Raw genomic sequence first — 17042 nt, 5'->3', positions numbered from 1 at the left:
AAAACTGACTGGCCTTGAGCCCCTCTCGATTTTAACCTGGATTGAGAAATAGTTACATGGATTAAACCAATGTATATTACAGTTCACATATTTCTGTCCAGTGAAGGTCATGTTTGTAATAAATTAGATTTTGTATGTTATTCTAAAAGAAATTGGCTACGAGTGCAAAACAATGGGATGATGTGGGAAAAACATTTGGTGTAAGTATTCTGGCTGCAGTCTGTAATGATGAGGGTGTGGCAAACAATTTCTTTGTCAGTCTGAGAGGAAATCGAAAGTAATTGTTCTGCCTCAACGTGTATCAAACTGTGGGAAACTTCAATTTTGTCTGTCTGAGGGGTAAAAAAAATGTCTATATTATTAAAAAACTTTCTACCTGAATCTGCACAGAGATAACTGAAAAAAGATGCTGGACTTCCAATGTTTGAAATAAAAGTTTGATACACTGAAGAATATTTGTTACTGTGGAAATATAAATGACATTTAATGACAGCAGCTAGTGGACCAATCGATGTGTGTTTTTAACACAATTCAATCACAATATTCACATACTAATATAAAGTAGTTAACATTTCCTCTGATTCTCCCACTAACACTTCAGAATTATGCAAGGAGGCAGTGTAGTTTGTCATGTTATTGACTGAATGGTTCTTTAAAGTTTTTGTGGAATGGAGTTTTTTTTAATTGATGATTTTATCAATAGTTTTATTTCATCGGTATGTTCAGTAATCAATGTTGGTTGATAGGATAAAAGACTAACTTCCATGATTTTACATACAAAGTAAACCTTGAACATTGGGTGCAACCTGGATGATACATTTTTTTATCCAGTGGAATTAACCAGAGTTAATTGATCAAGATATCCTGCATTTTTTATCATCTGTTTCTTGTTGTATTTAGACACCAAAGTGAGAAAACGTCATTTACCGTACTTTACATACTTCAGCAGTCCAACTGTCCACTATGAGCTCCATGCTAACCAGGAGCCAGCGGAGAACAATCTGCTCTCAGCTGGGAAGAGTCAAACTCCAGCTGCTGTACAAGGCCAGCATCCATGGCTTCACAGGCGCAGCTTTCCACCAGCAATGTGACAACCGCTGTCCCACAGTGTCTGTGGGCTATAACGCTTCTGGTTATGTGTTTGGAGGCTACACCAAACAACCCTTCAGTCAGTCAGGGCAGTACGTGCATGATGACCAGGCCTTTCTTTTCACCTTCAATGAAGAAAAGCTCCTCAAATATCCAGTCACTGTTCCAGCTAATGCAGTGAGAATGATAAGTAACTCTGGTCCATATTTTGGAGAAGCGTTGGCTCTTGTCAGTGGAAGCAAAGCAGTAGTGTTTAGCAATCCAGGAAATCATTACAACTTCACTGCTGCAGAGATGCATGGCAACGACCTCAACCTGACCGAGTGTGAAGTCTATGAAGTGGAGGGTAAGTTCACCATAAATGATCATATTTTAATGCTTTGTTGAGGCAAATCCACAAATGTTATTTGATAAATTTCATGACGTGTTTGTCCGTATATGCAAAACACAAATAAAATGAGTATGAAACATAATTTATTTCTTAGCAGCTAAATAAGTCGTTTTTTGTTGTACCTATATTTCCCCCAACCCCAGAAAAAACTAAACAAAAAATACAACAACTTAAAATTACCTTCAAATTAGGTCAGGTTTTTCTCAAGGCAACTGTTAAATTAACTAGTTAACTCAGGTTGGAAAAAAGGGCCACAGCTCAACCACACCTTTAATCACCTGTCGAGCTCATAACTACTCTTTTCTGACCCCCATGCCTAAATTAATGTTTGTTCAGTCCATAAGGCCTTCCAACAGATGATTTGTGGGTTTTGTGTGTAATTTATCTCCTCTTTTTTTGCCTTGCTGTCCGTCATCACTTTTACTTTAATGGTACACTTTAATACTTTTTTACTTTTTTTCTCCCCGTTAAAGGTTTTTTGGGGGGGAGTTTTTCCTGTTCCGATGTGAGGGTCCTGGGACAGTGGATGTCGTATGTGTACAGATTTTAAAGCCCTCTGAGGCAAAGTTTGTGATTTGTGATTTTTGGCTATACAAAATAAATTGAATTGAATTGAATACTAAACTTAAGCTAGTATTGTTGAACTTTTATCAGGAGTGACGTTAAAACAACTTTAAAAGCGTTTTTTGCTCTTCAACAGAAACCTCAGAACTTGTGAGGCCTTGGAGGACTATAAACTGGGAATCTGAGTAAGATGGATATCATCCTGCACATATTGCTATTAATATGCTTTACTATAGTACAATATACTATATACAATATGACAAATATTGATGACGTGAAAACAAAGTACAGCATTTCAATCAAATATATGTTATAATGAAAGTGGTCAACATTCCATGACCTTCAATACAGTTATGCTTGACTGGAAAAACTATACCAATTATTTTAGATTAGAATGGACTATTCTAAATAAATATTACGCAAACACACTTTTTGCCAGGTTTACTGTACTATACTGTTTTTAACTGTACAATTATTGACTAATTGTCATAAACCTAACCAGGCTGAAAACATCTAACAACCTTTTCAGTCGATTAAACGTGTTTAAAAAAATAATGAGTTAATAATAACTCTTCCTTGTTTCTACAGGAAGAGGAAGGACCTGATTCAGAGTATTAAAATGTACAAACCCACAGTTAGCTCTGTGTCCCAGGTTCGGGTCCTGCTTATTGGACCAGTTGGAGCTGGAAAATCCAGCTTCTTCAATTCAATCAACTCTGTATTCAGAGGCCACGTCACCAGTCAGGCCATCGCTGGCTGCTCTACCACCAGCCTCACCACACAGGTTAGTTCCTTCCACTTATTGATGTCCTGTCGTGGTGATTGATTTCAAAATGAAAACCCTGCTCTGTCCCCATTTTGTGGTTTGTTACTCCATCGTTTTGTGCTCGACAGTTTCGCACCTACTCTTTGAAAGCTGGGCGAGAAGGAAAACCTCTGCCAATCATCTTTTGTGATACCATGGGACTGGAGGAAAGCACTGGGGCGGGGCTTGATATCGATGACATCAGCAGCATCCTTAAAGGTCATCTACCAGACCGTTATCAGGTACAGCTTTTTGTGACATTGAGCAGGATATTAAATGTGTGAGTCATTGATTTGGTTGTAGTTAACTCAAACTGTCCCTTTCTTTCCACTCAACTGTATGACTCAGTTCAACCCGTCAGCTCCTCTGCATTCGGAGGGCCATGGCAATCACAAGTCTCCAGTTCTGAAGGACAAGATCCACTGTGTGGCCTACATCTCTGATGCCTGCAAGGTGTCTATCATGCCCAAAAAGCTGGAGGAGAAGCTGGATGCTATCCGCAGAAAGGTCAACTTAATGGGTCAGTAAAAATGTCTTTATAATGAAGACATACCTGTATATACACACTCGTAGAAAATATCAGTACGAGTGTTTCTGAATCTCAATATAGTACAACAGACATACTGATGACTAATCTCTATAAACAGATTCTGCATGCAGGTATTGGAAGCGTTCTGGTTTCCATTTGCATTCCGAATAGTATTGTGTTCTTCATCCGTGGTCAGCGATTCTTGGTCTGTTGGAGAGCCGGAGTCAGATGATGCTCTGAATGATTTCTTAAACTGTAGACTGCTGGTTTTGATAGACTTAAAATAGTTGAATTTGGCCAGATGACACTATTTAAAGTTATTATATACTGAAGAACAGAAACTTTAAAAGAAGACTTGTTTAAAAGGGTTAAACTATAGTGACTAAGGTGAGTAAGCTGTAAAAAGAAGACTCTAAAGATAAAAGGAGTGTGTGCAGAGCTCTTGAGGACAGATGAAAACAACAGAAAAAGCTGAAGATAAAAAGTTTCATCTACCCATGATGGGTATTACATTACAGTCATTTAGCAGACGCTTTTATCCAAAGCGACTTACAATAAGTGCATTCAACATTGGTAGTCAAAAGAACTACTAGTCACCAGAAGTCATAAGTACATTTCCTTTTCCAAACAAGCGTCTAAGAGCATGAAGCAGAGCATAACTCAGAGCCAAAGTACAGTGCAGAAACAAGAAAAACAGTTAGTGCTATAAGTAATACAAATACAATAAGTGCAACAAGCTCGTATGAATACAATAAGTGCTAAGTGGAAGGCTCAGGGTAGCACTTCAGTGGGAAGTTCATTCCACCACTGTGGGGCCAGGACAGAAAACAGCTGTGACCGGGTCGATCAGCCGCCAGGACCTCTGAGCGACGGGGCAACCAATCGCCCCGAGGCAGCAGAGCGAAGTGGTCGGGCGGGGGTGTAAGGCTTGACCATGGCCTGGAGATACGAAGGAGCTGTTCCTTTCACTGCCCTATAGGCTAGCACCAGAGTCTTAAACTGGATGCGAGCTCTTACAGGTAGCCAGTGTAGAGAACGGAGAAAGGAAGTTGTGTGGGAGAACTTGGGGCAATTGAACACCAGGCGAGCTGCAGCTTTCTGGACAAGCTCCAGAGGTCTGATGGCCGACGCCGGGGCTCCGGCGAGTAGAGAGTTGCAGTAGTCCAGGCGGGAGATGACAAGAGCCAGAATGAGAACCTGCACCATCTCGTCAGTGAGGAAGGGACGAATCCTCCTGATGTTGTAGAGCAGGAATCTGCAGGAGCGTGTAACGGATGAAATGTTTGCCGAGAATGACAGTTGGTCATCCAGGGTCACACCCAGGTTCCTCGCAGTCCGAGTTGGCGTCACCACGGTATCATCAATGGTGATGGACAGGTCCCGGTGCGGGCAACCCTTCCCCGGGAGGAACAGTAGCTCAGTTTTGTCTAGGTTGAGCTTGAGGTGGTGTGTCGTCATCCACTTCGAGATGTCAGCCAAACACGCAGCGATGCGCGTCTCCACTTGGGTGTCACCGGGGGGAAATGACAAGACCAGCTGGGTGTCATCGGCATAACAATGGTAGGAGAAGTCATGCGAGCGAATAACAGAACCCAGAGATGTTGTGTAGAGCGAGAAGAGAAGGGGGCCCAGGACTGACCCTTGCGGAACCCCCGTAGTCAGCATGCGTGGTTCCGACACGGCCCCCCTCCAGGTCACCTGGTAGGATCAACCCGTCAGGTAGGATGCAAACAGGGAGAGTGCAGAGCCTGAGACGCCCATCCCCTCGAGGGATGAGAGGAGGATTTGATGGTTCATAGTGTCAAACGCCACAGACAAGTCCAGGAGAATCAGGACAGAGGAGAGAGAGTTCGCTCTTGCGGCGTGAAGCGACTCTGTCACTGCAAGGAGGGCCGTCTCTGTCGAGTGACCCACTTTGAACCCGGACTGGTGGGGGTCCAAAAGGCTGTTTTGGTGGAGATAGGAAGACAGTTGGTTAAAGACAGCACGTTCAAGTGTTTTGGATAGAAAGGGTAGAAGAGAAACCGGTCTGAAGTTCTTGACATCAGAGGGGTCAAGTGATGGTTTCTTCAGAAGGGGGGTGACTCTGGCGGTCTTGAAGGCCGTGGGAAAGCATCCTGAAACAAGAGATGTGTTGATGAGGTGGGTGAGGAAAGGAAGGAGTTCAGTCGCAATAGACTGAAGAAGAGGGGAAGGGATCGGGTCAAGGGAGCACGTGGTGGGGCGGTTAGATGTAACAAGGTTGAGGACCTCGTTAGGGGAGAGAAGAGCCAGAAAGGGTAAGATGGGGCGTGGAGATGGGAGGGAGAGCTGTGGGGGCAGGATTGGACAGGGAGAGAGGGGCTGAGAGAAGGAGGATCTGATATCGTTTACCTTCTTGTCAAAGAAGTTGGCGAAATCATCAGGGAGAAGGGAGGAAGTAGGAGGAGGGGGTGGGGGTTGGAGGAGTGAAGTGAAAGTTTCAAAGAGTTTTTTAGGATTGGAAGCAGAGGTTAGGATTTTAGAGCGGAAGAACGCAGCTTTAGCAGTAGATAGAGAGGAGGAAAAAGTGGAAAGAAGAGCTTGGAAGTTAAGAAGGTCCTCCGGGAGTTTGCCTTTTCTCCATTTACGCTCAACCTCTCTTAGGCTCCGTCTATCAGTACGCACTGAGTCCGACAGCCACGGGGCAGGTGGAGTTGGGCGTGCAGGCCTGGAGGTGAAGGGACAGAGTTTGTCCAAGGGTATCTCAGACCCTATTCCAATGTCTTTGTCTGTTATATTGATTTCCTCTCTCCTGCTTTTATGGAATTAATTAACTAGATATCTTATGTGTATAAGACACATACTTTTGACACAACTATGGACCATAATCAGAAATCTTATATAAGATTTGAATATAATTGTATGTATAGAAGTGACATTTCTGTAAACACCTGTCTAATATAGAGTCAAAATCAAGACATTATCTGACTGGTTAGATCTGTTCTTTTCTTACTTGATTATCAAGAATATATTTTCCATATAACTAATAGTAAGGTTAAACAGAATATACCAGCTACAACTACTAATTCCTACAATACTTAAAACTTTTATTCACATCTTATGGTACTTAATATTAAAGAGATCTTACCAGTGATGTTCACAAGATGGCCACACGGTAGGCAAGGCAATAAAATGGTGTTTACACGGCTTGTCCAGTTTGTCTCACACAGTCACTGGAGGTGAATATATTTCTTTGAAAACATCTGTTGAAAAACTAAAGCTGGGTTATTGAATAATTTGAAGGCTAATTCACTATAATTCAGGAGTAATCACGAAAAATTCACACAGTTTAGAATCACTTATGACTTGGCCTGGCGAATGTGTTCTTGATATCGTTATGTCTGGGAGAGAGGAAGGTTATGTGTGTGTGTTCTGACATCAACAACGTCCTCAATTAATTCACGTTTGTTAAATACATTTTCCTGAAGCACATCATCACAGTCTCTTACAGAAAATTCCTCTTTGGTCTGTTCTTATGTGTCTCACATCTTTAATGACCTCAGGAGCTTCATTGGGTATTTCCACTTCCTGCTGTTAATTTCGTTGTCTTGTCTAATGATCTTTTTTCTGAGGGCTGTAGAGCCCCAAACATTGGCAGGAGATCATCAGATTTGCCACTTTTGCTTCCTGGGGTGTAAAAGTCCAATCTGGGGAGAAGAGTCTCTGAGGAAGTTTATTCAAAACTTCCCTGCGGTGTTGAAAGGCCAATCCTGTGACCCAAAAATGTCTCTACAGCACTTTGACTCTCTTAAAGTTTTAAGACAAGCAGGGGTGTCCCGGTCTCGCCACAAAACTACTGGTAGTGAAGTTGTCACTGATCAACACTGTAAACCAGAGGTTCTCAAACTTTTTGGGGCCAGGGACCCCTCTCATGGGAGAACATTTTCGAAAGCAGCCCCTCTTAATCATAACACAGAATAAGCATATGCTTACTACCATTTATACTCTTAGATGCCATTGTAACTATTTGTATTCTAAAACTTTTCAAACTAAATACTTCAGACCTGTTTCATAGTGATACAAAGAAAAGCATTTGAACTTGAATCATATTGATATTACTTATACACCTTTAAATGGAGGGATATTTTTGTCAAATTGCATTTAGACTCAACTTTACCACATTTATATTTTTCAGCTTTCAGAAAATGAACATTAGCAAGACTGGCATAGTCCTAATAAATCCAGATATTTAAACTTTAGTTCAGTTCAGTCTAAAGCTTACTATCATTAAGTGCTTCAACTTAAAAATAAACAACTTCTTGCTGTCACAATCATATCAGTTATAATTGGCCCAGTACCGTTGGTGGGAGTAATGGACACAATATGCTAGTTTGCAAATGTTCCCCATCTGTAGATATGCATTTGTTTTTAATAAAACAGCACAATTTTATAATTAAAACCAAATTATTTAGTGGACCCCATGACCGAGTGCCACGGACCCCACTTTGAGAATCACTGCTGTAAACTACTAACTTACAAGTTGTAAAGGCGACATTTTTGCTACTGCTACTCTCAGCTTCATGCTCGGGTTTGTAGTTTTATAATGGGAGCTGTAGTTTCTTCCGTGCTCACAAAGAAAACATTAACCTTTTAAAACTCATGAAGGTTTCAACATCTCATAGCAACTGCTGCTATACTACTGCTGAAGTATGACATTTAGTCTAAATCTTTCACTATAGAGTACATTACATTACATTACATTACAGTCATTTAGCAGACGCTTTTATCCAAAGCGACTTACAATTCAGTATCTATCTATATACTGTAGGCACAGCTACGGGAGCAATTTTTGTAACATGTATTAATGTAGTGTACATGCTGTAGCTGTCAGGGAGACATGTGGATGTGTTGAGTTTGTATGGTGCCGTATGTGGTGCCTCAGGATGTCGTGGTTCGCCATGTAATGTCGCGAGGTGGCGGGCCACACCCAGAGTTGGCGTGGGCCGTTGCATTGTGGGTCGTTTGTTGGCGCGGAAGCAGAGAGTGGGCGACCCCAGGTTGAACGGATTGCGCGTGGTCCGGGAGGTGCTCGCGGTAGAGAGTTGATTTGTACATGTGTTTGTGTGTGTTGTTGTTGACCTGAATTTGCGTATACATGTGTTGAATATTATGTAAATTGTTTGTTTGTAGTTTTCACGGTGTCTGAGATGCTGAAGAGAGAGAGAGAGAGAGAGAGAGAGAGAGAGAGAGAGAGAGAGAGAGAGAGAGAGAGAGAGAGAGAGAGAGAGAGAGAGAGAGAGAGAGAGAGAGAGAGAATGCGGAGAATAAAAAGCATCAATACATCAGTACGAAGCGTCGCCATTCTTGCTGGACCAGTGTAGCAACACATGCTATGTAATGTCCATAGCATGTACACTACATTTGTCTAACAATCTACACAATTATCCATATTATCAATGCAAAAATTAGCTATGACAGCACAAAATAACTATGATTAGCAAGTGTCCGAAATCGCAATTTACTGCTCACTGGAGAGTAAATGACCAGTGTCTACAAACACATATTTTACTTTGAGAAGTACATTTTCAAGAATTTTTTTTTATAGAATTGTCCTGCAGTTATAGAAGAGGTATTTCAATTGCAACACAAAAGTGTTACCTCAATATTGAATTGACAGCCTGATACCTTAAAATCAACAGCATTTTGGAAATGTTCTTTCTGCTCTGTTGTTTCCAGGGATTCCTCAGCTGGTCCTGCTCACTAGAGTTGATGAAGCCTGCCCTTTGGTGACTGAGGATGTGAGAAACGTTTACAAGAGTGGCTACATCAAGGAAATGGTGAGGATTTTAGAATTTTATACGGAAGAAAAAAACTCTAAACGTTTTTTTGTACTCTAGGGTTGTAATGTCCATCCATTCATCCATTTTCTGCCACTTATCCGGAGACAGGTAGCAGTATGTTTAGCAAGGTAGTCCAGATGTCCCTCTCCCAAGTAACCTTTTCCAGCTCCTACTTCCCAAGCCAGATAATAATATATTTAATAGTTAGTAGTCATTTGACTTTTGTTTAAATGATATGCTTATATACATAACAATCGAACGTTCCAATGTTGACAAGACAATTAAAAGAACATTTTGCTGTGAGTTTACAAAAGTTGTGAAAGTTGTTTGTCGTCTTTAAAAAAAAACAAAAAAAACATAACTACTCTCATCTAAGTCTTTTGTGATTCAGATGCAGGAGGTCAGCGCTCGGCTCGGTGTGCCGGTGTCCTGTGTTGTTCCAGTGAAGAACTACAGCGAGGAGTTGGAGTTGGACCCGGACTGCGACATCCTGCTGCTTAGTGCCGTCATCCAGATGCTCCGTTTCGCAGACAATTACTTTGATGAAATCAGTGACCGATTCAGCAACATTGAAACCAAAGAATAGAAAGTGTTTATGCATTGGATGTTTATATCTTGCCCAACTTTAATGAAATGTCCATCACAATAATCCATCCATCTACTGGCAGGTGATCCTGTCTAGTTCTAGTTCACTGTGCACTTCCTCCTCTTGAGTTTCCCGAGCACCCCTTGGAATGCTGGGACATGTAGTGCCTCTAGTATGTCCTGCAGCAGCACCTCCAGTTTCTGGTTTCAGAAACTCAGTGAGCTGATCCTCATATTGGTCGTAATTATATTTTTTAGAAAATGATTACTTTATAAAAGGTGCTTCTTTGATTTTTACATTAAATACTGTAATTTACTTAATATCATGTAATTTACAGTTTGTTTTTCCAAATCACTTACAGGTTTTACAAATTACATATGGTAAATTATGTACAAACTAAACATGATTTAACTGCAGCTAAAACTACCGTCTACCAATGTGATGATTTACACAAAAACATTTGCACATATTTTTGTCTCCCAGATTTCCCAAACACTTAAAACACTTCAGTCTGAGTCATGAAAGTATCATTACTGTTCCAAAAGTTTTTAAGAGTGAAAACCTAGAGAAAGCATTTCTATAGAGACCGACTCCACAACCAACATTGTGTCATCATACTGTTACATCAAGCGTTATTTGCTACAATATTTGATGTTTGTTTGGAATTTCCCAGTTTCTCAGATGTTTGTATAGGCATATTTACTGATGTTTATTGTTATTTTGCATGTTATTTACATTGAGCAGTGGTGGAAGAAGTACTCAGTAAAAAGTACAATATTTACCTTTTTGGATGTAGTGGAGTTGAAGACCAAGTAGAAAGTAGCATAGAAGGGAAATAGTTGAGTAAAGTACTGCAAAATTGTACTTTCCGAAGTAGTTAAGTACAGTACTTGAGTTATATACTTAGTTACATTCCCGGTCAGACAGTTATTGGAGAGTGTAAAACGTGGAGGTTAAAATATAGGTTAATGTGGTATGTGTGGAGATTTTTTGTTTGTTTTGTTTTGTGGGGAATATTGTCAGTCTGTTGTCTGATCCACTCTCTGGAGTAGAATGTGGCGGTAATGCACCAATATGCTGGATGCCAACTGCCGTAAAACCAGAAGAAGAAGAACTTGCAGCGGAACTTGTAACTTTGAATAGGCTACATGTGGAACTAATCCGCAGATGACGGCTCACTTGACCGCAGTTGTCCTCCGGAGCTAATGAAGTTTTCTGGAGGAAAACGTTTCCGTGGTTTAGTGAAAATGTCTAAAGTCCAAATGCTGAGATCTTTAGTCAACCAGCGACTAACTGCAGCTGATGAAGAGATATTTGGTCTGTTAGAAAGAACGATAGCAGAGTACGAGGAGGAACTGTCTCGTTCAAAAGAGGAGAACGAGCGACAACGGAAACTACTGGACGCTGTTTGCAACCCTGAAGTCCGGATACAAAGAGCAGGTTGATTCACTTTGTTTCTTCTCTTCCGTTTGTTCTCAAACACTGCATGCTCCCTGTGCCGGTGTTACGGTTTAACTAGGGACCCTGTTAACTGGCGACCTTCAGCCGAATGCGTCTGTTGTTGTCGTAGTTACGGCAGCTGTTGTAAATAGGCAGATAACACGTAGCTGTCCTCGTGAATGCCGCATTGATTAGTTTTGCATTATAGTGTCAAACCTTCTCATTTACAGTCTTTGGTCAAAACATACCGGATTCCACGTTGGAGAGTCTTTTGAGAAAACGAGTCCACTCGAGTTTGAAACGTCGCGTGTTGTTTGTGTTGAAACAGGAAGAGAGCACGTTGCTCTTCCTTTGAAATAATAAAGTTGGTAAAAAAAAAACACATAAACGTCTTTGGAGCCTATTTTGTTCAAACATGTGTCACGTAGAAGAACTATGTAGCACAGTTAAAATAAGACATATATATATATAAATTTAAATAAATCATATTTTCGGGATTCGAACACATATTGTGTGAGGGGGGAAAAGTCTGTAGTCAGAAGCACTACCACTACGCCACCATCAACTTAATTTGTCGTCTTGGAGACTAAATTTAAACAACGTACAACACAGTCAGCGGTCGCTCTTCAGAGCAAAGGACACCAGATCAACTTGTGACCACACTGCGTGTTTACCATGGAGCACTCTGTCGTGTACTTCAGTGCAGAGCCACATAGCATCACACTATGTAATATGTTGGGCACAGAAGAAGAAACCGAGCCAAGGTTTACAGAGAGGCCATCAGCTTTCCACACAATATACAGTTTTAAGGACAACCATTCAACCTGGTCAATAAGTTGGACACAAATAGTCCCATCATGTATTACATAGTGTGATGCTATGTGAGTCAAATTAAATTTGATTATGTATTTAACTTATTAAATTCAAATTAACTCAACTGTTTGACATATCTGTGTTATTGGCTGGTTAAATTCTTCATTTTATGACTTTTCTTGTTTGCTCTGATGCGTTATGTCCACATTGTGTATTTTCACCTCATGACAACATCACAAACATTTGTCTCATTAATTTGCAGCGACACAAAGACGTTTTGAATTGTCTGATTTTAATAAGGCGCCCATTTGTTTCGGAAACCAGCTATATTCTTAACATGCTTCTGAAGTACACGACAGAGTGCTCCATGGTAAACACGTAGTGTGGTCACAAGTTGATCTGGTGTCCTTTGCTCTGAAGAGCGACCGCTGACTGTGTTGTACGTTGTTTAACTTTAGTCTCCAAGATTACACATTACGTTGATGGTGGCGTAGTGGTATCGCTTCTGACTACCAACTTTTTTTCCCCTCACACAATATGAGTTCGAATCCCGTAAATATGATTTATTTATATTTATATATATATATTTGTCTTATTTTAACTGTGCTACATAGTTCTTCTACGTGACACATGTTTGAACAAAACAGGCTCCAAAGACGTTTATGTGTTTTTTTTTACCAACTTTATTATTTCAAAGGAAGAGCAACGTGCTCTCTTCCTGTTTCAACACAAACAACACGCGACGTTTCAAACTCGAGTGGACTCGTTTTCTCAAAAGACTCTCCAACGTGGAATCCGGTATGTTTTGACCAAAGACTGTAAATGAGAAGGTTTGACACTATAATGCAAAACTAATCAATGCGGCATTCACGAGGACAGCTACGTGTTATCTGCCTATTTACAACAGCTGCCGTAACTACGACAACAACAGACGCATTCGGCTGAAGGTCGCCAGTTAACAGGGTCCCTAGTTAAACCGTAACACCGGCCGCTAACTTTTCTATGTAGTTTGGAGTGAGACTCTGTTGCAATGAATTTTTTTCTTCTTCTGATCTGTTCTCTCAGCTTCTATATGACAGAAAACATTTCATTCATAACTTGTGTACTACATTCGCTCAGCTGCAACGATACCCAAATGCACCAATAGGTCATGTTAGGGCCGGGTGGTAATTCAACATAATTGATTGTCTTTAAAAGTTCGGCAAAGTTGGAAAGGTATTCACAGATTCATATTGTCCGTATCAATAACTCTTTAGCGAAACATTTTTAAAACACAAACAATGCCCCTCTGTAACCGATGTAAGGTGGACAACGAGCTACATCCTCATGAGGCGAGTCTATAAAGATCAATGCCGAAAAGGCTTCAAAAATATTCAATAGCTTCATTGTCATGCAGTGTAGTGTAACCAAATACACTTCATACATCAATAGGCGCTTCTTGGTTGTACTACCACCATTCTTATTTTAGAAAAAAAATGCTTCTGCATAATTTTGGCAAATTTTTATTGGGATAGATATTCAATAACTTCACTGTTACAGTGTAGCATGACCAAAATTATTTCATACATCAATGGGCTGCTCTATAGGTACCTATAGGTTCCTGAGAGCAGTCTCTCGACGAAGTTTATCAGTTCAGATTGTGTCATTGTTGTTGTCACATTTCAGTTTCAGATTAAAAAAAAAGTGTATGTACAGGAGACTATTTGCTCAATACTAAAATGTCTTTGTAATGTCTGTGTGTGTGTTTACTGTTTTCCTGCAGACGTCCAGCAGCTGTTGGTGGTTAAAGAAGAGGTTCCCCCTGAGCAGCAGGAGTGGAGCTCCAGTTTGGACCAGGAGGACCCAGAGCCCCCACACATTAAAGTAGAACAGGAGGAACTCTACACCAGTCAGGAGGGAGAGCAGATTCAAGGGCTGGAGGAGGCTGATGTCAAGTTCTCATTCACTCCTGTTCAGCTTCATCAAAGACAAACTGAACAGATGGAAACAGATCCAGATAGACATCCAGAACTAGATACTGATGACAAGACTGAAGACTCTTCTGACAGTGATGATTGGAAGGAGAACAGAGAACCTCAGTCAGGTTTAAACTCTCTGAAACCTGATGAAGTCCTTGTAAGTGATTCAAGATTTAGCTCTGGTGAGAAACTATTTAGATGCTCTGAGTGTGGGAAAACATTTGGCACAAGTCGAAATCTGAACAGACACATGCAAATCCACACAGGAGAAAAACCTTTCAGCTGTTCAGATTGTAAGAAATCTTTTTACCAGTGTTCACATATACAGAAACGCATGATAATCCACACAGGGGAGAAACCTTACAGCTGCTCAGTTTGTCATAAATTATTTATGCGCAACACAGATCTGAAGGTATACATGAAAAGTCACACAGGAAAGAATCCCCTTTAGCATTTTTACCCAATCACCCGTCCGCGTATCCCTTCGAGCGGTGGGCCAATAGGGCGGCGGCTCTATGTAGATTTTTTTGGGTTGTTCCTGGTCGAACTATATTACATTACATTACAGTCATTTAGCAGATGCTTTTATCCAAAGCGACTTACAATAAGTGCATTCAACATTGGTAATCAAAAGAACTACTAGTCACCAGAAGTCATAAGTACATTTCCTTTTCCAAACAAGCATCTAAGAGCATGAAGCAGAGCATAACTCAGAGCCAAAGTACAGTGCGGAAACAAAGAAAAACAGTTAGTGCTATGAGTAATACAAATACAATAAGTGCAACAAGCTAGTATGAATACAGTAAGTGCTAAGTGGAAGGCTCAGGGTAGCACTTCCATATGTCTCATGTCCCGAAAACCAGACCCTCACCAGCAAGCTCCACTCCCAGGTCTGGCTCCAGAAAGGGTTTCCCTTTTTTAGGGCCATCTGCCACTACTCTTTTCTGGCAGATGGTCATTGAATTTTTGCTCTGAGAACACAGCTCCCAGGGTCACAGGGTCACACACGACCCTAAATGACATTAAGGTGATTTATTGGAAGGCTGTAACATTTAAAACACGTTGCTTACTGTTAATATTATAACGTTATCCAGCTTTATAGTGTTATTTTTACCGTTAAAATAAAAGTGTTGCTGATTTGCTGATGTAAACATAAGATAAGATAAGATAATCCTTTATTAGTCTCGCAGTGGGGAAATTTACAGGATCACAGCAACGAAGTGGACAGTGCAAACAAGGTACATGGTAAAAACAAGAGCAGCAAGTATTATAAATAGTAATAAACAGTAAAGAATATCAACTAAGTAATTTTTTTTTACAAAAGTCCACAATTACTGAATATAACTAAAAACATAATAAAATAAAAAATATTATATATACAGACAGAGTATTAATATTGCACAGTAATTATTGCACCGATTTTTAGTGTTGTTTGTGTTGTGTGGTCTACTGGGAGCACAGCTGGTTGTGCAGCCTGACAGCAGCAGGAAGGAAGGACTTGCGGTACCTCTCCTTCACACACCGGGGTGAACCAGTGGCTGAAGGAGCTGCACAGAGCTGCCAGGGCGTCCCGCATGGGGTGGGAGGTGTTGTTCATCAGGGATGATAGCTTATCCATCATCCTCCTGTCTCCCACCACCTCCACCGTATCCAGTGGACACCCCAGCACACTGCTGGCCTTCTTGATCAGTTTGTTGAGTCTGTTCCTGTCAGCTGTCGAGATGTTGCTGCCCCAGCAGACCACTTCATAAAAGATGGCTGATACCACCACGGAGTCAAAGAAGGTCCTCAGGAGTGCTCCCTGCACTCCAAAGGACCTGAGTCTCCTCAGCAGATAGAGTCTGCTCTGACCCTTTTTGTAGAGTGCGTGTGTGTGATCAGTCCAGTCCAGTTTATTGTTCAAGTGAACACCCAGGTACTTATAAGATCTCACGATCTCAATGTCCATTCCCTGGATGTTCACTGGTACCGGAGGAGAGCGTTTACCCCGGCGGAAGTCCACCACCAGCTCCTTGGTTTTACCAGAGTTGATCTGGAGGCGGTTCCGCTGGCACCATCCTATGAAGCCCTGGTTCAGTATTCCCTGTCGTCATCGGCGGAAATGAAGCCGACAATTGCAGAGTCGTCAGAAAACTTTTGCAGGTGGCAGTTAGGAGAGTTGTGTGTGAAGGCCGAGGTGTATATGGTACATCTTCTTGTGTAAAGTTATTTTGCATGTTTAGAAACAGAATTGCAGAAAATTACCAGAAGACAATTAATGTGTTAATGCATTGATTTCTGCAAGTATGTGTTTTCCTTTGTGTAATGTTATAACTTCTGTTGTCTCTGTTTAGTCACGCAGTCCCACGCACCCTTTCACTTTACCCACCAGGTGTCTGTGTTTTTCCTATTGTATATATTGTTTTTAATGGTTTGGAGGAAATGTGTTATGTGATGTGCATTCTGAGCTTAGTACATACTGTAATATCAAAAGAATGTATCTAAATGTAAAAAAAACAAGAACGAAATCACACATTAATAATAATAACTTTATTTAAACAGCACCTTTAAAAACAGAGTTCACAAAGTGCTTTGACAGTCAAAGCAGCAAAAACAAGGCATTAATAACACCAGAAAGCTCAGTGAGACCGTTGGATACGTTACAAATAAACTAAGAAATGAATGAAATAAAATAAAAGCACCTCCATTACCCGGCAGAGCACCCCTCCGCTGCCATGACCCGATGCATATTTTACTTATTGCTGAGTGAGCAGAGGTGCAGAAAAAGATCAGAAGGCAGTTAATGGTTGAATTTTGTCTTCTGCAGAAGTAAATAAAAAAAAAATCAATTGAGTTGTCTTTTTCCATGTCCATTCCACACCTGTTACATATGGAAAAGATGGAAGGTAACTTAAGATGGAAATGATTTATAGACTGCAGGAATTAATTAAATTTCAATATATTTTTTTTTAAATTGAGGGCTTTTATTTTGTAGGTTACCCACCAAGTTGCAGCAGAACCTGCCCTGTAGGTAGAAATGGGAGACACGCTGGATTTAAGGAGAAAGCAACTGATGGCAAACTACTG

At 40.8% G+C, this 17042-nt stretch overlaps 2 protein-coding genes across 2 annotated transcripts; both read left to right on the top strand.

Moving 5' to 3' along the window:
- Positions 1–963: 963 nt before the first annotated feature.
- On the top strand, positions 964–10077 carry LOC137890677 (interferon-induced protein 44-like). The gene is made up of 7 exons (XM_068734841.1): positions 964–1435; positions 2181–2229; positions 2633–2828; positions 2939–3091; positions 3198–3369; positions 9076–9176; positions 9571–10077. The coding sequence occupies exons 1-7, from the start codon at positions 964–966 to the stop codon at positions 9763–9765; spliced, it is 1338 nt and encodes a 445-aa protein (XP_068590942.1). The 3' UTR covers positions 9766–10077.
- A 718-nt stretch (positions 10078–10795) lies between these two features.
- Positions 10796–16818, top strand: LOC137890679 (SWI/SNF complex subunit SMARCC1-like). The gene is made up of 3 exons (XM_068734846.1): positions 10796–11205; positions 13781–14133; positions 15438–16818. Exons 1-3 carry the CDS (start codon positions 10971–10973, stop codon positions 15504–15506), a joined length of 657 nt encoding a protein of 218 aa, XP_068590947.1. The 5' UTR covers positions 10796–10970; the 3' UTR covers positions 15507–16818.
- The last annotated feature ends 224 nt before the right edge of the window (positions 16819–17042 follow it).

The sequence above is a fragment of the Cebidichthys violaceus genome, unplaced genomic scaffold (genome assembly GCF_023349555.1).
Source record: "Cebidichthys violaceus isolate CVI_PGR_0920_01 unplaced genomic scaffold, fCebVio1.0.p SCAF_68, whole genome shotgun sequence".
Classification (NCBI taxonomy): domain Eukaryota; kingdom Metazoa; phylum Chordata; class Actinopteri; order Perciformes; family Stichaeidae; genus Cebidichthys; species Cebidichthys violaceus.
The sequence above is the reverse complement of the archived record's forward strand: the minus strand, read 5'-3'. Positions and strand labels throughout refer to the sequence as shown.